Genomic DNA, 18,938 nt, shown 5'->3' with positions numbered 1-18,938 from the left:
TCACAAATAAACCACAGCAATGAAACATCATCAACCCAATTTAAAAAAAAAAAATCAGTTCTAAAAATGGCCTTTGAATTTGGAACTACACAAGTTTAAAACAACAAAAATCAGAACAAGCACTATGAACTTGAAAAGCTACTACCAACATCTTCACATATTCCTAAATTTGCAAATTCAGTTCCTGGTGTAGCTTCCATTGAAGAAGAAACCACTGATTCTGAAGAATTTAACCACACAGGCAATGGCCAAAACAAGTTACAATAAACAGGACAATTCTCTAAAGGAATTGAAATACCCTTTTCTAAATCAAACACATACATAACTCTATCTTCAACATTACCATCTATGGAATAGAATACAAGGTTCCCTTGATCACCCCAGTGAAATTCATAAGCTGATACTGAAACCACTTGATGCAAACCCAGAATTAAAATTTGATCCCCCAAGCTTTTAATCTCATCCCACTTCTGATTTTCTTCATCTAACTTGAAAATTCTAAAACCAGCATTGGATTCTGAATTTTCCAGGAAAATCATTTCCACAGTCAATAAATTCCCACTAGATTCAACCAAGAATTTCCTGTTTGTGGGAGAGCCAACAGCATGTTGTATGAAACCAACGCTGAAAAATTGGTCAACGATGATAGTTCCTCCACTTCGTTCAATGGCGTAGAATTTATTATTGGATGTGATAATATCTTGAATACCATGCATATTTTCAAGTACAGTCCATTCATTTTCTCCTGATTTCAACAAAGCCAAGTACTCCACACCGTGGCTAAACAACCCGACCGCCATGAAATCATCGCCGTCGGGACTTAATCGCAAAATTTCTACTTTCTCTATGTAATTTCGATATAGTCCCCGGAAGCGATAATTGATATGAACACTATATCGACCTACATATCCATGACCCAATTCAATGACTTGACAATTTATCAAATCCAATACCTTCGGTAAATTTGCGTTCAACCCAGAATCTGTAAGCGGATTCAACGGTTTCCCATCACTGATTTTGATCAGCCAACAAGAAGGGTCGGTTTGGTTACTTCGATTCTCAGTGGCCGGCGGCAATCTAACGAGGAACAAGGTGGCTATGGTGATTTGATTGAGGGAGAATCGGCATCCAGCTTTGGTTTTTTTTGATGAAGGGAGGCGTTTGGGTAAAGGGTAAAGCTTTGGTGGAAAAGAAGAACGCCATGAACGGCAGATTGATCGGAATCGTAGAACGTCGAACTGGGTTTCGAGACGTTTGGCTATTAGAGTTAGAAGCTCTGGCGGGAGTTCAGACCAATATGCCATTAAAATGGACAAACAGTTGGTCGGCCCTTTTGTGAAAACAACAATTGTCTTTAGCTTTTTAAACTTGTTGTTAGACTATAATAAATTAAAGTTTAAGATATATCACAAGTCTTTACCTTTTACAAATTTAGAAATTAGTCCCTCTATTTTTTAAATTTCAAAAATTCAATTTCAATCAATAACATTACTATTTTTTTTTGTTAAATTTAATGACGTACCATTTTGAAATTAAAAATACTCACTTAATATAGTAATATAGCTAAAAAATATTATAATAAATCTAAATTTAACAAAATAATTTAATATTTAATATTTAATAATTTTATATTTTTATTTATTTACTTATTACAATATTATATATGGGTATCTTGGCTTTTATTATTTACATTATAGCAGTATATATTATCATAAATTTAATTTTATGTGTAATAAATTACATACTATATATTACAAATTAGAAAATGGACTGGGTCGAATTCATGCCTTAAATGTTCAAACCTAAACTTTGCCAATATTTTAAACGAATCTAATTTATTTGTTGAAACCTATTTTTGAACTTAATATTTTACTTAAACAAGTATAGACTTAAACACATAACTCGACTCACGAACAAGTATAGAACTTGTATGCAAGTGTGGAAAATGTGTTTGTATGCATGTGGTTATATGTATATATGTGTGTTAATATTGTATTGAATGCATTAGTATACGTGTATTCTAAGATTATATTAAATGATGTGATATGTCAATATATATATCTATTGGAATATCAATTAAATCTTAGCTCGATTGATACTAATATTATTGTTAATCTAGGTAATTTTAGGTGTTGTATAAAATAAATAAATTCTTTTTATGTAATAAAGATAAGTGATAATAGATTGTTTTTGGAGCTCAGTAAAAGTAAAATTTAGATTAAAATATGCTCCAAGTCTTTCTACTTTTTTAAAATTTGAAATTAGCCATTATACTTCTATTTCTAAAAATTTAGTCGATCTACTTTTTAGATATCAAAATTCAAGCTTAATTGTTAACATTGTTAAATTTTTTGTTAAATTTGTTGTTGTGACATTTTGAAATAATAATAATAAAAACTCACTTGACAATGATATAATTAAAAAATGTTGTGATTAAATTAAATCTAACATAAGCATTTAATAGTGTTAACATTTTGAAAAGAGACTAAATTCTCAAAAATAAAAGTATAAGAACTAAATTCTAAAATTTTGAAGAATATAAGGACTTATGGCATATTTTCACCTAAATTTTATTTCATATAAAACCTTTAAAGATCTTACAATGAAAACACCAAATAAACACCAAGTCCCACCCGAACACACCTCATTCTTATTAACCATTCTGATAATTGATTTTTTATGCCTGGCATTATAGAAACCTGTATGTATGCGTTTTCATGCATAGAATTTACCTATAATGTTGGATGTATAGTCTTAAAGTTACTAGATGTATGTTATTCATTCATGAATTTACATCTATGTTATTTGAACCATGGTAAAAGTATCATGGAAGATCGGAATCGAATCATATTTACACCCTTTATTCAAAGAATAAGTAAATTAATTTTCTACACATTAGATTAAAGAACAAACTGATCATTTTGTTAAAAACTCTATCCACTTACATGAAATACACATGGCACATCTCATGAAATTGTCTGATTATTTCATCAGCTACGCCAGTTTTTTACAGTAAAAATGAGTAAAATTTTTAACAAAAAAAGACGAGTTTGTTCTTTAATCTAATGTACAAGGACTAATTTACTTATTTTTTGAATAAAAAAAACAAAATGCAATCTAACCCAAGGGCCTCCATGTACTTCTACTCGATTTTAACACATGCCATTTTATTTTCATGAAGGTGCTAAAACCAAAACCAGCATCAGCAAAGATCAAAACAAAATCAAAATCAACCAAAACTCTAAAAACAAATAGCAGATGTTATTAATCCAAGCTTTGGATTAACCAATTCCTCACAACTTGTCCTTTGGCTATAAAACAACCAATGTTCTTCCTATCAATTCTCATTGGACTCTTCATTTGAACCATCATTGCTTTAATCAATGTTTTCACAGGTGATTCTCCTCTAACACTACTATGTTTCCCAGTTCCACAAACAACTGTAATTTGTGCAGGAACCACACATTCTTTGACTCTGAACCGCGATTTCATCTCCTTGATCCATTGTAACATTATCAAGTAAGCCGAACCTGAATGCATACCGTGCAAGTCCAATTTCAACTCTAAATCATCCCACTCCATCGCCTCATCCAACACTGAAGATGATTCAACCAATTCCTTTACCAACAATGCTTCATCTTCATCCAAAACATTAACCAATTCCGAAACTGAAACCGGGAAACCACCCGAGCCTCGAACGAATGACATGATCATAGGACATGAGTTCAACACACAATTGTAAGTCCTTATTGAGAAAGGAATCTCCAATGCCTTCATTTTTTGCAACCAAGGAACCATCTTTGGTAGTGCATTATAAGCCCCATATGATGAAAGAATCATATTTGAGCTAATTGTATCCACCCCAAATCCTTCAATCTCCATTTTTTTAACCATTCTTTCCATATCTTCAAAAAACCCCATTTTTCCATATCCATACAAAACAAACCTAAGTTCAAACAATGAAGGCTTAACCCCATTTTTTATCATATCTTCAACTACATTCTCAGCTTCATTAGGTTGACCCATTTCACATAAGCTACTAACCATTGATTTATAACCTTGTTTTTTCACATACATTGATGACGAATTGTTAACAAGCTCAGACAAGTAACCATAAGCATCATTAAACCCTTGTTTTGATTCATGTTTGGAACAAGACTCGATCAAATTGCAATAGAATTGAACAAGATCTCGCTCTTTAAACTTGAGTTTTGAAACAACTTGAGAAATTAAAGCTTGGGATTCATCGTGCTTACCTTGTATATCAAGCAATGGAACTAAATCTGCAACTAGCTTTGGGTTCCAATTGTACCATGATGCTTCACTTATTTTAGTATACAACTGTTAAAAAGAAAAGAAAGATAAAAAAACCCTTTCTAGTATTTCTCAAATTCGAAATTGAGAAAATTAATCCCTCTAAAAAAATTGAAACAATTTGATCTTTGCATTTCAAAAGTGAACAATTAAGGGCTACATTAATATTTTCCATCAATTACACATAAATTTAATTAATATAATATCAAATTTAGCCTTTGATACTTACATATTTTTATCATTTTGACCTTAATTCTAATAAATTCAATAAATTCAGCAAATTCAGCGTCAACATATATGTATACTTTAAAAACTAAATTTGTTACTAAATCAATAAAAATAATGTACAAAGCAAAACATTAATATCTTGGTGATTAATTGTTTCACTTCCCAATTGCTTTAATTTTTTCTGAAATGTATCAATTTGCTCAATTTCTAAATTGAAAGATTAAAAATGTCTTTTTATAAAAAAAAAAAAACGACCCCATGTTAGAATTAAGAAAAAAATGGAATTTGCAGTGGTGGAACTTACGGCGGACTTACAGGGAAGGCAATGGCGGAGAGGTGAGGGTGAGAATTACGGGGAGAGAGAAGATGAGAGAGGGCGTTCAAAGCTATTGACTTTGGAGATGACGCTACGAATTTCTTTATCAACCGGTTAGCGGTGGCGGGGTCGTCGACGGCAGCCGTGGATGTTAATGAAGAGAAGAAGCGGTGAGCTTGCTTTGTTAGTGGCACTCCTCCGCTTTCACATTTGATTAGAGGTGGAGTTGGGCGGAGGCAGTGGCGGCGGCGGTGGTTCCATGACGAGGGAATAGTTAACGTTAAGATTCCTATTACCATCTGATCCTCTCCTAAATCTGTTCACCTTGAAAAAGCTTTCCTTTTTAGTACCAAAATTTTACCATTGAAAAACACCACGTGTCAAACTATTATCAATACACATCATAATTAATATTGAGTAAATTAATCCTATAAAAAATATTTTCTATTAGTTTTAAAATTGGGAAACTAAAATATTTGTGTCAATAGTCCATGTTTTATAGTAAATAATAAATTTATCCCTTAAAATTTATAAATTCTGTCAATTTAATCCAATTTTAACAAAGCCTATGTAAATGTCCGTAGCGTTTATGTAAAGATGAAATTACAATGAAATTTGGTGAGATACTTTTAAATCAATAGTTGAAATAAAATCAAGGAAAATAAATACCTATTCGGTAAAAAAGGAGAAATGTGAGTTTTCTTTTTAACTAATTGAACTAGTTTCAACACTAAAAGAGAAATTGATGTCCAAAGAAAGCAACTTATTTGGTAATCGATTTAACAAAATTCCAAGTCACAACATAATTTTATGACGTGGCTTGATCAAACGGTTATAATCTCTTCATTGTTGTCTTTTAACCACAACCATTAGTTTAAAAAGGATCCCACAAGATCTTACAGTAAGTTTTAAGGCTAAATTTGTTGAATTTTTTAGAATTAAGATCAAATTGATAAAATATGTTATTATCGAGGGCTAAACTTATTATTATATCAATCAAAATTATATATAATTATACCATGATTAATTTTCCTTATTATTCACTTCCAAAATGGACGGATATTAAATTATTCTAAAAGTTTTAAAAGAGACCAATTAATAATTTCACATTTGAGAGGGATTGAGGAGGAAATTTTACCAACAAATTCCAAAGCATTTAACTATCCCTTTTTGTCTCTTTAAAAAAGAAAAACCTATTTAAGCTCCTTTTTGGGTTTCAAATGAGAATTTAGTACTTTTATTTTCCTTTCTTTAATGAGAAAAAAGTATTTCCTCAAAAAATTGCTTTTTTTCCTTTTGCTTTTAATCGATAATGAGCAATAAAAGGGCAAGGATCAGCTTAGACAAGGCGGTGGTTGATGTTTGGCAACGTGAAGTAGGGGAAATCTCGGCTAGGAATTTCGTTAAACGCCTTGCTGCTTCTGAGGTCTAATATGCCCGTTTTTCATATTTCTTGTTCTTTATTTATTTTGTGGTGTCTTTTCAATTGTGTTTTCAGCGAATGAATGATTTGGGGAGATTTTTTTTTTATGTAACTGATAGTGTGTGAATGTAATTTAGGGGAGATTTTAGTTGATCTTATTGATTTATAAACTGTTATTGCTTTGGGGTTGTAAAAGTAAATGATGACTGCCGAATCATGATGATTAGTAATAAAATGGTCTTCTTTTACTTGGATTGTATCAGAAAATTTTTATCCTTTTTCTTTCAAAATTTTCTTGGAAGTGAGCAAATTTTCTTTTAGTAATTGCACTGGCCATTTCAATGCGCATTGTTACTGTCATTTGGTGCATTTGTTGTTTATCACCGTTATCAATGAGCTGGTCTTTTATGTTAAAAATTTTATCTATTTTTAAAACGGGTGTGTTTGACTAAATAATAAGAAAATATAGAATTTTTAATAGAAGGACAAGTTTGCTCTTTGATTTAACAAATAGGTACTAATTTGCCCATGTTTTTAGTAGAAGGGGAAAATGCACTTTGATTCCTACTATAGGGACTTCAATGGTACTTTTACTGCTTGTTACATTGTTTTGGATTTGATAATATGTTCATAGTACTAGTCCAAGTCCGATAGACTGGCACGCAAATGCATAGCAAACTTAGGTATTTATTTGTTAATTGGTTTATGCTCCAGGATCTTGTGCTCCGGCTTGACATTTACAAGAAACTTGACAAGCACCAAGGTTGTGTCAACACTGTGAGCTTTAATGCCGATGGCAATGTTTTAGTCTCAGGCTCCGATGACACGCAGGTTATTTTTATGGGATTGGGAAACAGGGCATACCAAGCTTTCTTTCCGGTCAGGTCATCTCAACGATGTTTTGCAAGCAAAATTCATGCCTTACACGGATGATCGCAGCTTGGTTATCTGTGCTGCAGATGGGGAGGTGAATTTCTTATTTAGGATCAATTTGCTACTTGAATCTTGTCCCGTTATGCGCAAATTTGGGTGCAATGCAGATAACATGCATCGTGTGCTTAATCAAAGGCCTTGATTTAGTGAATTAGTGGAGCTGTTAATTAATTGCAGCTTCGACATGCTCAAATTTTGGAACGTGGAGTCGAAACTAGGGTGCTGGCTCAACATCAGGGACAAGACAAGCTTATAAATTGGCCATCGAACCAGGAAGCCCTCATATATTTTATACTTGCGGCGAAGACGGATTAGTGCAGCATGTGAGTTATTTTTAACTGCAAAATCATTTCCTATGTTTTCTTTACCTATTTTCTTATCCAGGGCTGTTTGGCAGATAAAGCGGTTTCTTCAATGGAAGAACATAATTTCAATGCTGCACTCTCTTGTTATTGTACTCTTTCCTTTTTGTTGTATGATGACATTTTCTCTAATAGCCTGATTTGTTTGTCTGGATTTTAATATGGCTCTATTACGCTATCACTTGCATTTCAGATCGATCTCCGAACTGCAACAGCTACCAAACTTTTCATATGCTGTCCAATTGACGATAGCAGGGTTTACACGCGAATTATCAACCTCAATGCTATCATGATTGATCCAAGGAACCCAAATCTCTTTGCACTTGGAGGATCTGATGAGTATACTCGCCTTTATGATCTACGTAAATATAAGTCGGATGGCTCAACTGATTTTGGTCTACCTTTTGATCGTTTTTGTCCTCGGCTTTTGATTGGTGAGTATCAAGTTGGAATAACAGGCTTGGCCTTTTCAGATCAGAGCGAGCTTCTAGTTCATCTATCTCTTTATGCGAGATATCGGATTGGAGCAAAATCCAGTCCCATCATCATCATGGTCTGCATGTAGTGAAGCAAGTGAAATAGAACTTGCTGCTATGGATGCTGATCTGCAAGTTTATAAGTGACAAAGAAACTGTCAGACGGTGAAAGGTGTGAACTTCTTTGGACTAAAATCCGAGTATGTGGTTAGTGGGTCAGACTGTGGCTGAATATTTATTTGGAAGAAGAAAGGCGGAGAGCTAGTTCGTGTTATGGAAGCAGATAAGCATGTGGTCAACTGTATCGAATCTCATCCTCATACTGACAGTTCTTGCTAGCTGTGGAATCGAGCGTGATATCAAAATATGGACTCCGATGGCCATCGAAAAAGCTGTTCTTCCGACAAACACCAGACAGGTATGCCTCATCCTAATCTCTTATTGAAAGAAGAATAATATAACTGGCATTACTACTTTAGTAATAAATAAGATAGCTTAATTTTCTCACGGATTTGTCGGCAATATCCACAATTCCATTCTAAAGATGTATCAGAAGCAAAGGAGCTGATCTCCCTGCTATTACTTCTTTGCAAAAGGTTCGAAAACGAGCTTCCCGTCGTTTGTTCTCCTTAGATTGGTCGAACGGTGAAGAAGAAGATGATGATGATGATGATGATGACGACGACGACGATGGTCTTTTTAAAGCTATTGATGATGATGGTGATGACGACAATGAGGACAATGATGCGCCAGTTGCAGAGTTGTCAATTCTGCCCCGAAATCGAAAACTCAACTCAAACCTGACTTGGTCCGATGATCTTTCTGCTATTACTTCTTTGCAAAAAGTTTGAAAACGAGCTTCCTGTCATTTGTTCTCTTTAGATTGGTAGAACGGTGAAGAAGAAGATGATGATGATAATGACGACGATGATGATCTTTTTAAAGCTATTGATGGTGATGGTGATGACGACGATGAGGACAATGATGCGCCAGTGGCAGAGTTGTCAATTCTGCCCCGAATCGAAAACTCAACTCGAACCTGACCTGGTCCGATGATGATAATGACGGTGATGATGACAATGATGGCGATGATAGCAATGACGATGCACAAAGTAATCTTTCTAGTTATAATGATGCTAATGATTAATGATGATTGTAATTTTGCATTTTCAGTCTCCAGTTGAAATCGAAATCTAGTGGCCGGGTGAACCGAATAACTTCACTCCAAGACCTGATGTTGCAGTTACTTTCATGGCAATCCGAAAGGCAAGAACTTATGGATCTAATGTTGACTTTCAACATCAACAGTGATGCTTCTTTGGACGATGGAGGCAATGTCTCCGGTCTGGTGGACTTATTTAGTTGAATCATAATGCGGTAGCAACCTGTTTCGTAACTATACTTGTACATAACAAACAGCTTCTACGTTCAACATTAGGGTTTTCGTATTCGAGTTTTTTCCTCGTGTATTTACATATTTATATAAAGCAATAATACATTTTTCTATAACTTTCTCCTGTCTAAACCTCCATGCTATTGCTGCAGTTTTCATCCCTTGAATTCGAAGGAGTCTTCCCTATTGTCAAACTCTGAATGAAGGCAATCATCTGTTGAATGAAAAAAAAAGTTGTTTTAGTTGCATAAGACCAAATTTACAGTGGTAAAAAAATACTTTATTTACTTTTTTACCAAGTAAAAAAAGTTCGTACCAATGTGATGGCAATGCACAAGATACTAAACCCAGGGAAATGAAATGGTGCCTCTTCAGATAGGAACAATGCTGGGATGAACATAAAGGAAATGTTCAATGGTCAATTGAGGTTCAACAGTTAAAAGAAGGGTTAATAAAATTTTTAGTCCTTGAATTTGGCGATTAGGTCTGCTTTGGTACTAAATTTGGTAATTAGGTCTATTCTGGTTCCTTAAGTTGATACCAAAGTGGATCTAATTGTTTAGTTCAGGGACTAAAAGTTATATTAACCCAAAAAAATTATAAATTTTTTGGAAAATACCAATCTTTACAAACCTGTAAGAGGACTAAATATTAATGGAGCAATGATGTTGGCCAAGGAAGTCACACCTGATATGCATCCTTGAGCTTTCCCCTGATTTACAAAAACCAGTTAGAAGTTCATGCATGAAGAAAAAGGATTCAGAAACAGGACAGATCCGATCCAATTACCTGTTCCGTGGTGCCGACTTGTTTCGAAATGATGCTACGTAACTGTATGATTCATAATTAAGATTCAATCAATAGCCATTGTTTTCAAGTAATAGAACAAAAGCTTCACCATGAAATGGCAAAAAGAAACTTACAGATGGTGTTGTAAAGACCATTACAATAGATAATGCAGTAGTTGCATAAGGAACCTGCAGCAAAAATCGAATCATTCGAAGTAAATGAGGTATAAATACGGATGAATGGGAACCACTGTATGATCCGATTAAGTTAAACTCCGGGTTTTGAAATTACCCAAGCTGACCAGGCCAAGCTGTTAAAAATGGACTGCAAGAAAAAAAAACCAGGTAAAATTTCATTAGTTGCTTGTCTTCCAAGAAATGACTATAATGTTATAAAATATTGAAAAAAAAAACAACTCTTACATTTAGACAGCTAACTAAGAGTCCTATTGAAAGCAACCTTCCATCTCCTATAGGAGAAACCAATAAGGGCATGATAAACAACTGCAAAAATACAATTCAAAACATATAAGAATCGAAAATAGTTATGCGAAATGTATTGACAACGTTCGTACCTGTGAAACGGTCGATATAATTCCGGCAATTAACATCAAATCAGCAAACTGATTCTTGTTAAAGTGGAAACGAGCCTTTAAATAGTACTGCAGGATCATGAATTTTCGAACTATATGAGTCTTTATTTACAAGAAATGTTAGCTTAGGTACAAATTACCGAAAACGAAGGGCATATACCATTATCGAACATATCATTCCACCCTCTGCAAGACTCTGGAAGAAAGCAACAATTGCTGCTTGAGAAAATGATGGACTGAAATTACAAACATTGATCGGTCATTTTCTGCTGACATTGATATAATTTAAAGAATATCTCAGGAGTAAACAGATACCTGCTCTTTATCAAGCGAATAATGTCTTTCAAGGACGGAATGGTCTTGAATACAGGCATCTTTCTTGTATCAACATTGCCATCTTTTTGAATCACACCTTCGGTTTCTTTCAAGATCGGTTGTGTCATACTGTCGTTTCGATCTGGTATACTTTCCTCGAGGAATATTCTCATGTAAACTACTGCAAGCATTGATACAAATGTAGCAACCTGAAAAGAAATTTTCAGGTTCAACAATGAGGAAAGGTGAAGTTTAGAGGTTGTAGAGAAAGGGAAAAAACAACCTGAAATGTAGAACCGGCGGACAGGAAACGAGCTGCGAGTGTTGCAAATACAAAGGCACCTGAGCTTATACCTGCAAGAATACCGAATGCAGATGCTCGTTGGGTATCGGATATGTTGTCTGCCTGCAATACATCGTAATCGTGTTAAAGATATTATATATTTGGCTTTTCATCATTAAACAGCTTGTGAACATGTGCATTGGTACCAAAATTACAAAGCAGTTAATGATGATTTAGAGGTTAATTACCAGATAAGCAAGCGCAAGGCAGTTAATGCTGCCTTCGGAGATCATGGCAGTGAGTGTCCTGAGTGTGTAATAGGCATAAAAATAATTGGTTGCTGTACTGCATGCCAATACAGCTGCATGAAAAAATAAGACATATTACATAACGCATCAATCTTTTTGTCTTAAAAATAATAGAACTCTTTGATTTGCTAGATTTTTAAGGATGTGGGTGTCTTGTAGTGACAGTTTACATCGTAAAGGGTGTGAAAAGTTGTTGTGATGGGTGTAGTTCATGGGAGAGAAGTGCGGAAAGCTTATATATAGAGCAAGGTAAGGGGGATATCAGAAGTTTTATTTAAAAAGGGTGGGATAAAATTATAAAATTTTGTATTAAAATACCTAAATTACGTTATTAATTTTTTAAAGGACTAAAAATGTAAAATTTTTATTTATTCAAAAGTTAAAAAAAGGACTTAATTTGAATGCGATTTACATAACATATAAATCTTTTGTCTTAAAAAAAAAAAGGAAAGTAAAAAATTCTTTGATTTGCTTAGATTTTCTAGGATGTGGGTGGCTTGTAATGGTTGTTTACACAGTATGGAGTCACTGTGACAAATGCAGTTCTTGCCACAGAGGTGTGGAAAGTCGTTAATCTTGGTGAGGGGTGGTTTTCCAGAGGTTTTTGCATGTGATTCTTCTCTGTAGTAGGCTTTTATAGATAAACTCGATCGTAGATTCAATTTAATATGTGAGTTGAATTTAACCTTATATCATGAGGAGTGGAATCATTAAATAAGACTATACATGACAATTCTAATGTCACCCGTTAAACCACTTGTGCTAGTGTAATATCTTAAAAATGTATGCAGCATAAGGTTATAGCAAAAGAAATGGCACGAACATGCACAACCTACCTAAGCATGCTTTACGAAACATTAGGTTATCAAGAGTGTTCATTTTTACTTTAAATATTCATATTCAATACATAAATATGATATATATATATATACAAAGTGGTGATGAAATAGCAATTGGTTACTATTGAGACAATGAAAGCAATGAAATGTGTGTTCATGTGTGGCATACATACCGAAAGGGATTATGGACAAAGTCATAGGCAACGTAAGGAGTGATTTTCTTCCGTATTGATCCGACAAATTTCCAATAAGTGGCATCATTAGAGCGGTCCCAACTCCTATCACCTGCATGTGTCCCATCACATTAGAGTCTCATATAAAAATAACAATTAAGTGAAATGGGTCGAGACAAGTTTTTTTCAATTCTATTTCAATTAAACTCAAAATTAAATATCAAGTTATTCACCCAACTTAAAACCACAATTCTTCTTATATTTTATTAAAATAGAATAGTGATTTTTAATTTATTATTATTTTTAATGATGCCATTATAGAGCAAATATTAACATGGATGTGCTCACAAGGACGTTGTGTTGTGAGCTTAATTATTTCATGCTCTCTATGTGACGTGTGATATACTACATTTATCAATTATTATATTTTGAAAAATAAATAAATGAAATTTTAGAAAAAAATATTTTCTATAAAGATAGTGGGCAACAAAATTGTTGATTTCTTTAAGAAATAAGGGAAATAAGGGCGTCACGTATGTCATTTGTATCTATTTTTAATAGTTTTATGTCACATTAATTTTTTATCTTGAATTTCAGTATTTTTATTTTGAAAAAAATCAAATGAAAATGAAAATTTTAAAATTCAAAATGAAATTAATGATGTGACATAAAATTATTGAAAATAGATAATATCTCTGTTTCATACAATCTTTATCGATGAGATTGGATGAAAATATTAAAAATTCTATTAATATTTGTTGTTTTTCTAATAGACCAAACAAGGTAATAGATTCTTTTGATTAAACCACTCTTGTTTTTTTCTAGAGATATACGTGTATGATATCTATTTTTAAAGTAAATTATTTATTTTTCTAAAACATATCTTTTCCACACCTATTTGGTTTTATTGTTGTTTTGATCCTCTACTTTATTCAAAATTAAGATTTGATCTTTATATACTTTAATTGACATAATTTGAGCACTTTGTTTTTCCAATGTCATTATTAACACCATTAAATTTTTTTCTTAAAATTACCATTTCCAATTTTAAAATTTATTGTCAACATTATGCGTTTTAAGAAAAAATCACATATTGACACATTGTATAAACTAATGATAAAATAAAAATAAAAGAGAAATTATGTCAAAAACTTAAAAACAAAGACTAAATTTTAAACTTGAAAAGTAGATAGACTAAATTCAAAGGTTAAAGTTTTTGGTAGGTCCCTGTGTCATAGGAACTGGATAAAATCAAGCCCTCTATCATTAAATGGATCAATTTAGCCCTTATACAATTAAAAAAATCAAATAAATTCAAATTCTAACAAGTTAACATTTAATATATAAAAAAATGTCTTGATAATTATTCTTTTAAATTGTAGTTCAGTTACAAGCAGATGATTTCATTTCCAGTATATGTTAACTCAATTTCAATTTGAACTTATTTGATTCTTTTTAATAGTAAAAGGATTAAATTGATCTATTTAATTATAGAGGACTAATTGGATCAAATCTCTATAATGCAGGGATCTCTCAAGTAGCTTCACCAAATTCCAAATATATAAATAATATGAAGACTCGGATCATATTTTAACTTAAAAACAAAGAGACTAAATTATGTAGAAACTTAGAAAAGCAATCACTAAATTCCAAGTTTGAACAGAGTAAAAGGACCAAAGTCACAATTTGACACATACATTTATACTTGAATGTTGTAATAAACTGTATCTACCGACAAACACACAAATGTGGAGCAGGGTAATCTTATCAAAATCAAAGACTAATTGGTTCAGTTTGAAAGAAACTCCAAATATGTTAAATTGAACTGAACAATAAATGACAAGACATGAAAATGGTCCCTATTAGCAAAGTTGTCACAAGTTGTTTGTATCTAATGATTAAGCTTTTGGGATGGCTCCCATGTTTCTCAAGTGTCACGCAACAAACATTAAATATATGTTCTAAGTCCATGTACTTTTTGTATGTTTGAAATTTAGTTCTTTTATTTTTATTTTAAAAAATTCATGTCTTTATTTTTTTTTCTTTTTGAATTTAAAAATACAAGTTAGAATAATGATAGAATTGCAGTTTAATCCCTCCTAAATTTATAATTCATTTTTTCCATCTTAAGAAATTTTCTAGCTTTGGCCTTGTCCCTCAAAAATAAAAAATTATTTATCTAGTCCTTAGTATAATGGTAAATTTCACTTTATCCCCTCTAAAAGAAATTCAATTTTACCCCCTAAAACAATTTCCTAGCTTCACCCCTACTTGCGTTAAACTTCTTCTATTGAAGTCAGATTCTTTCCAATGTCATTTCTTTTGTTACAAGGCTACTACGTGAGTTTTTTTTTTTCAAGACGTCATACCAACGAATTTAATAAAAAAATTTAATAGTGTTATCAATTGAACTTGAACTTTGAAATCTATAAAAGTAATAAATTTATGAAAATAAAAGTACGAAAAATACATGTATATACTTAACTACATGTGTGGATGATAGTGAGGGAGGAAGTAGTGGAGTGAGCAAAAGAGGTTTTTGTTGGATGGTGATAATGATGCATGCATGCCTCTGTTTGCATATGTAAAAGTCGCACTCACATTTCAATTTTCCCAAATGGAACCTTGCAAAATTAGGAATCTGTTTGTTTACGAGGGACAACTTCAGCATTAATTCCATGAAAACTAATATTTGATAAAACAAATTTAAAGAGGTTGGAATTTAGCTAAACACACAAATTAAATTAAAGAGATTGGAATTTACTTTACGAAACTGAGTTTTTATAAAATAAAATTTTAAAAAAACTTTGAAAGGAAATATTACATAAAATTTATTTATTTTCGTTCTTTTAAAATATGAATTATAATTTATAATCCATAAAATTTTAATATTACATAAGTGAAAATTTTTAAATATTAGAATTCATAAGCCCATTTGAGTAAAAGAAAAGCAATATTTTAAAAATAATAATTATAAATAAAATTTTAAAAATATTTTTATTTAATTCACTAAATTGTGTCATTTTATCTATAAAACTAATATTGTTTTAAATTTCACAAACCAAATTTAAAAATTATCAATTTCTCGTATATCCTTAATTTATATTTTAAAAGATAATAAATAAATGAAACACCTAAAAGATTTTAATTCAATTTATAAAGTTAATAAAATTTCATTTTCAATGTATCACATAATAATTAAAAAAATAAATGAAGTTAAATAAAATATATCTATAAAAGAAAAAGAAAAAAATTTGAAAAATCATTGTCCTGGATTATGGAAATATCCGGGAAACCGGGCGCTAAATTTAAACTAGTACTAGTGGAATGCGACACGTAGATTTATGGTGGGAACTTGGCGTGTACAACGACCTGACATGTTCGAGCATAACCGTAGATTATGTATTAAAATTGGCTAATTTTGAATTTCATCCCTTAATTTTACAAGAAATTTAAAAATTAACCATTTTATTTTAATTTATTAAAATTTGGTTCTTATACTTTTAAAACACTAAGAAACTAGTGCAGAACTGTTATTTTTTAACCAATTTGCTTCGTATAAATTATTAAATTACTGATTTATTTATCTGCAATTTAACGATAATACCAAAATTAGATAAATTAAAATAGAAGGATTAGTTTCTTACTTTTCCAAAAGTTGAGAGATGAAATTCACGATTAAACCTTAATCTCTTTTTATGCTTTTAATAAATGAGAGAAAGAGGTAAAAATGCCATGGAAACCCTTATACTAAAACTCAAATTGTATTTTACTTATTCTACTAAAAGAATAGATAAAATAATTTACATACTTTAGATTAAAAATTAAATTAATCTATTTTTGTAAAAATTTCATCAATTTTTCCTATTAAAATTTAATCTTCACAAAATTGGAAAAAGAATAATCATTAATTTAACGATAATGCCAAATTAGATATAAAAGGATTAATTTCTTAATTTTCAAAAAGTTGAGAGATAAAATTTACGATTAAACCTTAATGAAGTTTTTATGCTTTTAAGAAAATAGAGGAAGAGATAAAATGGATAAATTAATTTATGCATTTAGATTAGAAAGTAAGTTGGCCCTGGTTAACAATTACATTTATTTTTGCTGTTAAAAATTAGTGTAAGACTAAATTTTAATAGAAAGAATTAATTTACCTATTTAAAAAGAATAAGTTACCCATTTTTAAGTTGAGAAGGCAAAATACAATTTCACTCCTAATAAAGGGATCTTCGTTGTAATTTTATCGAGAGGAAGAAATTAAACTTATGAACACAGAAAACATATATTTAAAAAAAACTGCAATTTCGCAGAAATTTGAGGTGTGAAATTGAAGGGGAAATTAAAAAATTAGGTTAAAAAAATACGAAGACAAAGAAGAAAACGTACAGCTTGCTGGAAACCAGAGAGGTAAATGGCGAGGGAGCATTCATCGGTGCCGGGGCAAAGTGCGGACATGGTGACGTCGGTTATGGCCGGAACCACTATAAAGCTCGCAAAACCCGACAAGAACACCGTCACGTATAGATGACTTAAAGCTTTCACCTTCTTCTCCATTTCTCTCTCTCTCTCTTCCTCTCGATGTTTCTTTTTCTTTCTTTGGACTTAATGAAAAAAAGTGAAGTCTCCTATATAGTGCTGAGCAACACTACTTTGGTACTGTTATATTTAAAATTGAGGTTTAATCATGGAATCAATCCTCGTATTCTTTAATTTTTTATAATTAGGCTTTTTAGGGATAAAGTAACATTTAGTTCTTTGACTTGGTCTTTAAACTGTTTTTTGGGTCCAAATTAGTCTCGGAATTTGGAAATTTTCTTTCAATTTGGTCACTGAACTTGGATTCTATCATGGTATGATGATGTAATACTATGAGATTGTACCACGTCATCACCTAAAAATTAAAAATGTATATATCTAAAATCTAGAAAATACCAAAAACTATTGAAAATTATAAAAAAAAAACTCAAGAGATGACTTGACACAATCTTGGAGTGCCACATTATCATACCTAACGGAATCCAAATCAAGAACTAAATCGAGAAAAACTACTAAATTCCAAGATTAATGCGAACAAAAAACAATTTTGGGACTAAGGTAAGCAAGTTGAGGGACTAAATATTACTTTATCCTTTTCTTCCAATAATTTAGTCTCCTACCAGGACCACGCCGAGAGAGGTGGACCTTGGCTCCCAGTAGCTAAATGGTATAGTTTCACTTTTATTTCCTATTAAGTATAAATAGTTCAATTCAATCCTCTTTCCAGCTTTAGCTAAACAATATTTTTCATATGTGGCCCTCCAAAAATAAATACTTTAATTTAATCCATTTTAACAACATTTTTTACCTATGGACCCTCTTAAATTTTTTTTTATTTTATCTTGACCCCCAACATGAAATTTTTGGCTTCAACCCTACTCTCTACTTGTTAGATTTGAAGATCAAAGTATAATTAATAACATTGTCAATGAATTTCTCTTAAATATGAAAATGTGATGTTTTAATATTCATATTTCTGATTTAAAATTAAAATCCAATAGATAACGTAAATTTAAATTTAACAAGAGTCAAATAATATGTTATCAATTAGAATTTAATTTTAAATCATCAAAATAGATGGAATAAATTCCTAAAATTAAAAAAAAGAATTGACTAATTTTCAAAAATCCTAAAAGTATAGTGACTGAAGGCACAATTAAACCTTAAAATAATAAAGGAGATAGAGGGAGAGACATTCATGACGTCACGTTGGATATTTTGTTTCTCTTTCCCCTTCGATTTTTTTATTCTTTAAAATTGACAATTAACGGAAGATGCAAAAACGTCTGCCTCCCAACTATATTTGAATTTGACTGATAAATATCTCACTAAAAAACATTAATTTATAAGGGTTTAATAAGATTATATTAATTAGTACAAAAATAAATATTTAGTAAAACCTATAGTAGATTAAGTCTTGACTCGATTAGTATGAGTATTGTTACTAATGCAAGAGGATTTGGGTTCGAATGCATCGAAGCGCATCATCCTTCTATTCAGAGGTGAATCAAGAAGGGCTGGTAGTGGCCTCGGCCCCCCTTAAAATGGAATTTAAAAAAAAAATTAAATTAGTAAAGATAAAATTACACTTTGGCCCCCTAGAATTATAAAATTTTAATTTAATCATTTAAATTATAAAGATATAGACTATA

At 31.5% G+C, this 18,938-nt stretch overlaps 3 protein-coding genes and 1 pseudogene across 3 annotated transcripts; 1 reads left to right on the top strand and 3 right to left on the bottom strand.

Annotated features, from left to right (window-relative positions):
* Positions 1–58: 58 nt before the first annotated feature.
* On the bottom strand, positions 59–1,374 carry LOC105795421 (F-box protein SKIP23). The gene has a single exon (XM_012625038.2). The coding sequence runs from the start codon at positions 1,302–1,304 to the stop codon at positions 123–125; it is 1,182 nt and encodes a 393-aa protein (XP_012480492.1). The 5' UTR covers positions 1,305–1,374; the 3' UTR covers positions 59–122.
* Positions 1,375–2,747: 1,373 nt separating this feature from the next.
* LOC105795419 (pentatricopeptide repeat-containing protein At2g17033) lies at positions 2,748–5,169 on the bottom strand. The gene is made up of 2 exons (XM_012625036.2): positions 4,858–5,169; positions 2,748–4,341 (listed from the first exon to the last, which is right to left on the bottom strand). The coding sequence occupies exons 1-2, from the start codon at positions 5,155–5,157 to the stop codon at positions 3,265–3,267; spliced, it is 1,377 nt and encodes a 458-aa protein (XP_012480490.1). The 5' UTR covers positions 5,158–5,169; the 3' UTR covers positions 2,748–3,264.
* Positions 5,170–6,073: 904 nt separating this feature from the next.
* LOC105795418 (uncharacterized) lies at positions 6,074–9,561 on the top strand (annotated as a pseudogene).
* LOC105795420 (uncharacterized) lies at positions 9,441–17,367 on the bottom strand. Its single transcript, XM_012625037.2, has 14 exons — positions 17,137–17,367; positions 12,745–12,856; positions 11,673–11,785; positions 11,425–11,547; positions 11,142–11,350; positions 10,987–11,062; positions 10,809–10,895; positions 10,657–10,737; positions 10,526–10,558; positions 10,369–10,422; positions 10,235–10,276; positions 10,079–10,157; positions 9,762–9,832; positions 9,441–9,659 (listed from the first exon to the last, which is right to left on the bottom strand). The coding sequence occupies exons 1-14, from the start codon at positions 17,302–17,304 to the stop codon at positions 9,573–9,575; spliced, it is 1,335 nt and encodes a 444-aa protein (XP_012480491.1). The 5' UTR covers positions 17,305–17,367; the 3' UTR covers positions 9,441–9,572.
* Between the last annotated feature and the right edge of the window lie 1,571 nt (positions 17,368–18,938).

Source organism: Gossypium raimondii, chromosome 3 (genome assembly GCF_025698545.1).
Source record: "Gossypium raimondii isolate GPD5lz chromosome 3, ASM2569854v1, whole genome shotgun sequence".
NCBI classification, from domain to species: Eukaryota; Viridiplantae; Streptophyta; class Magnoliopsida; order Malvales; family Malvaceae; genus Gossypium; species Gossypium raimondii.
Note: the sequence above shows the minus strand (reverse complement) of the source record. Positions and strands in the feature narration are given on the sequence as shown.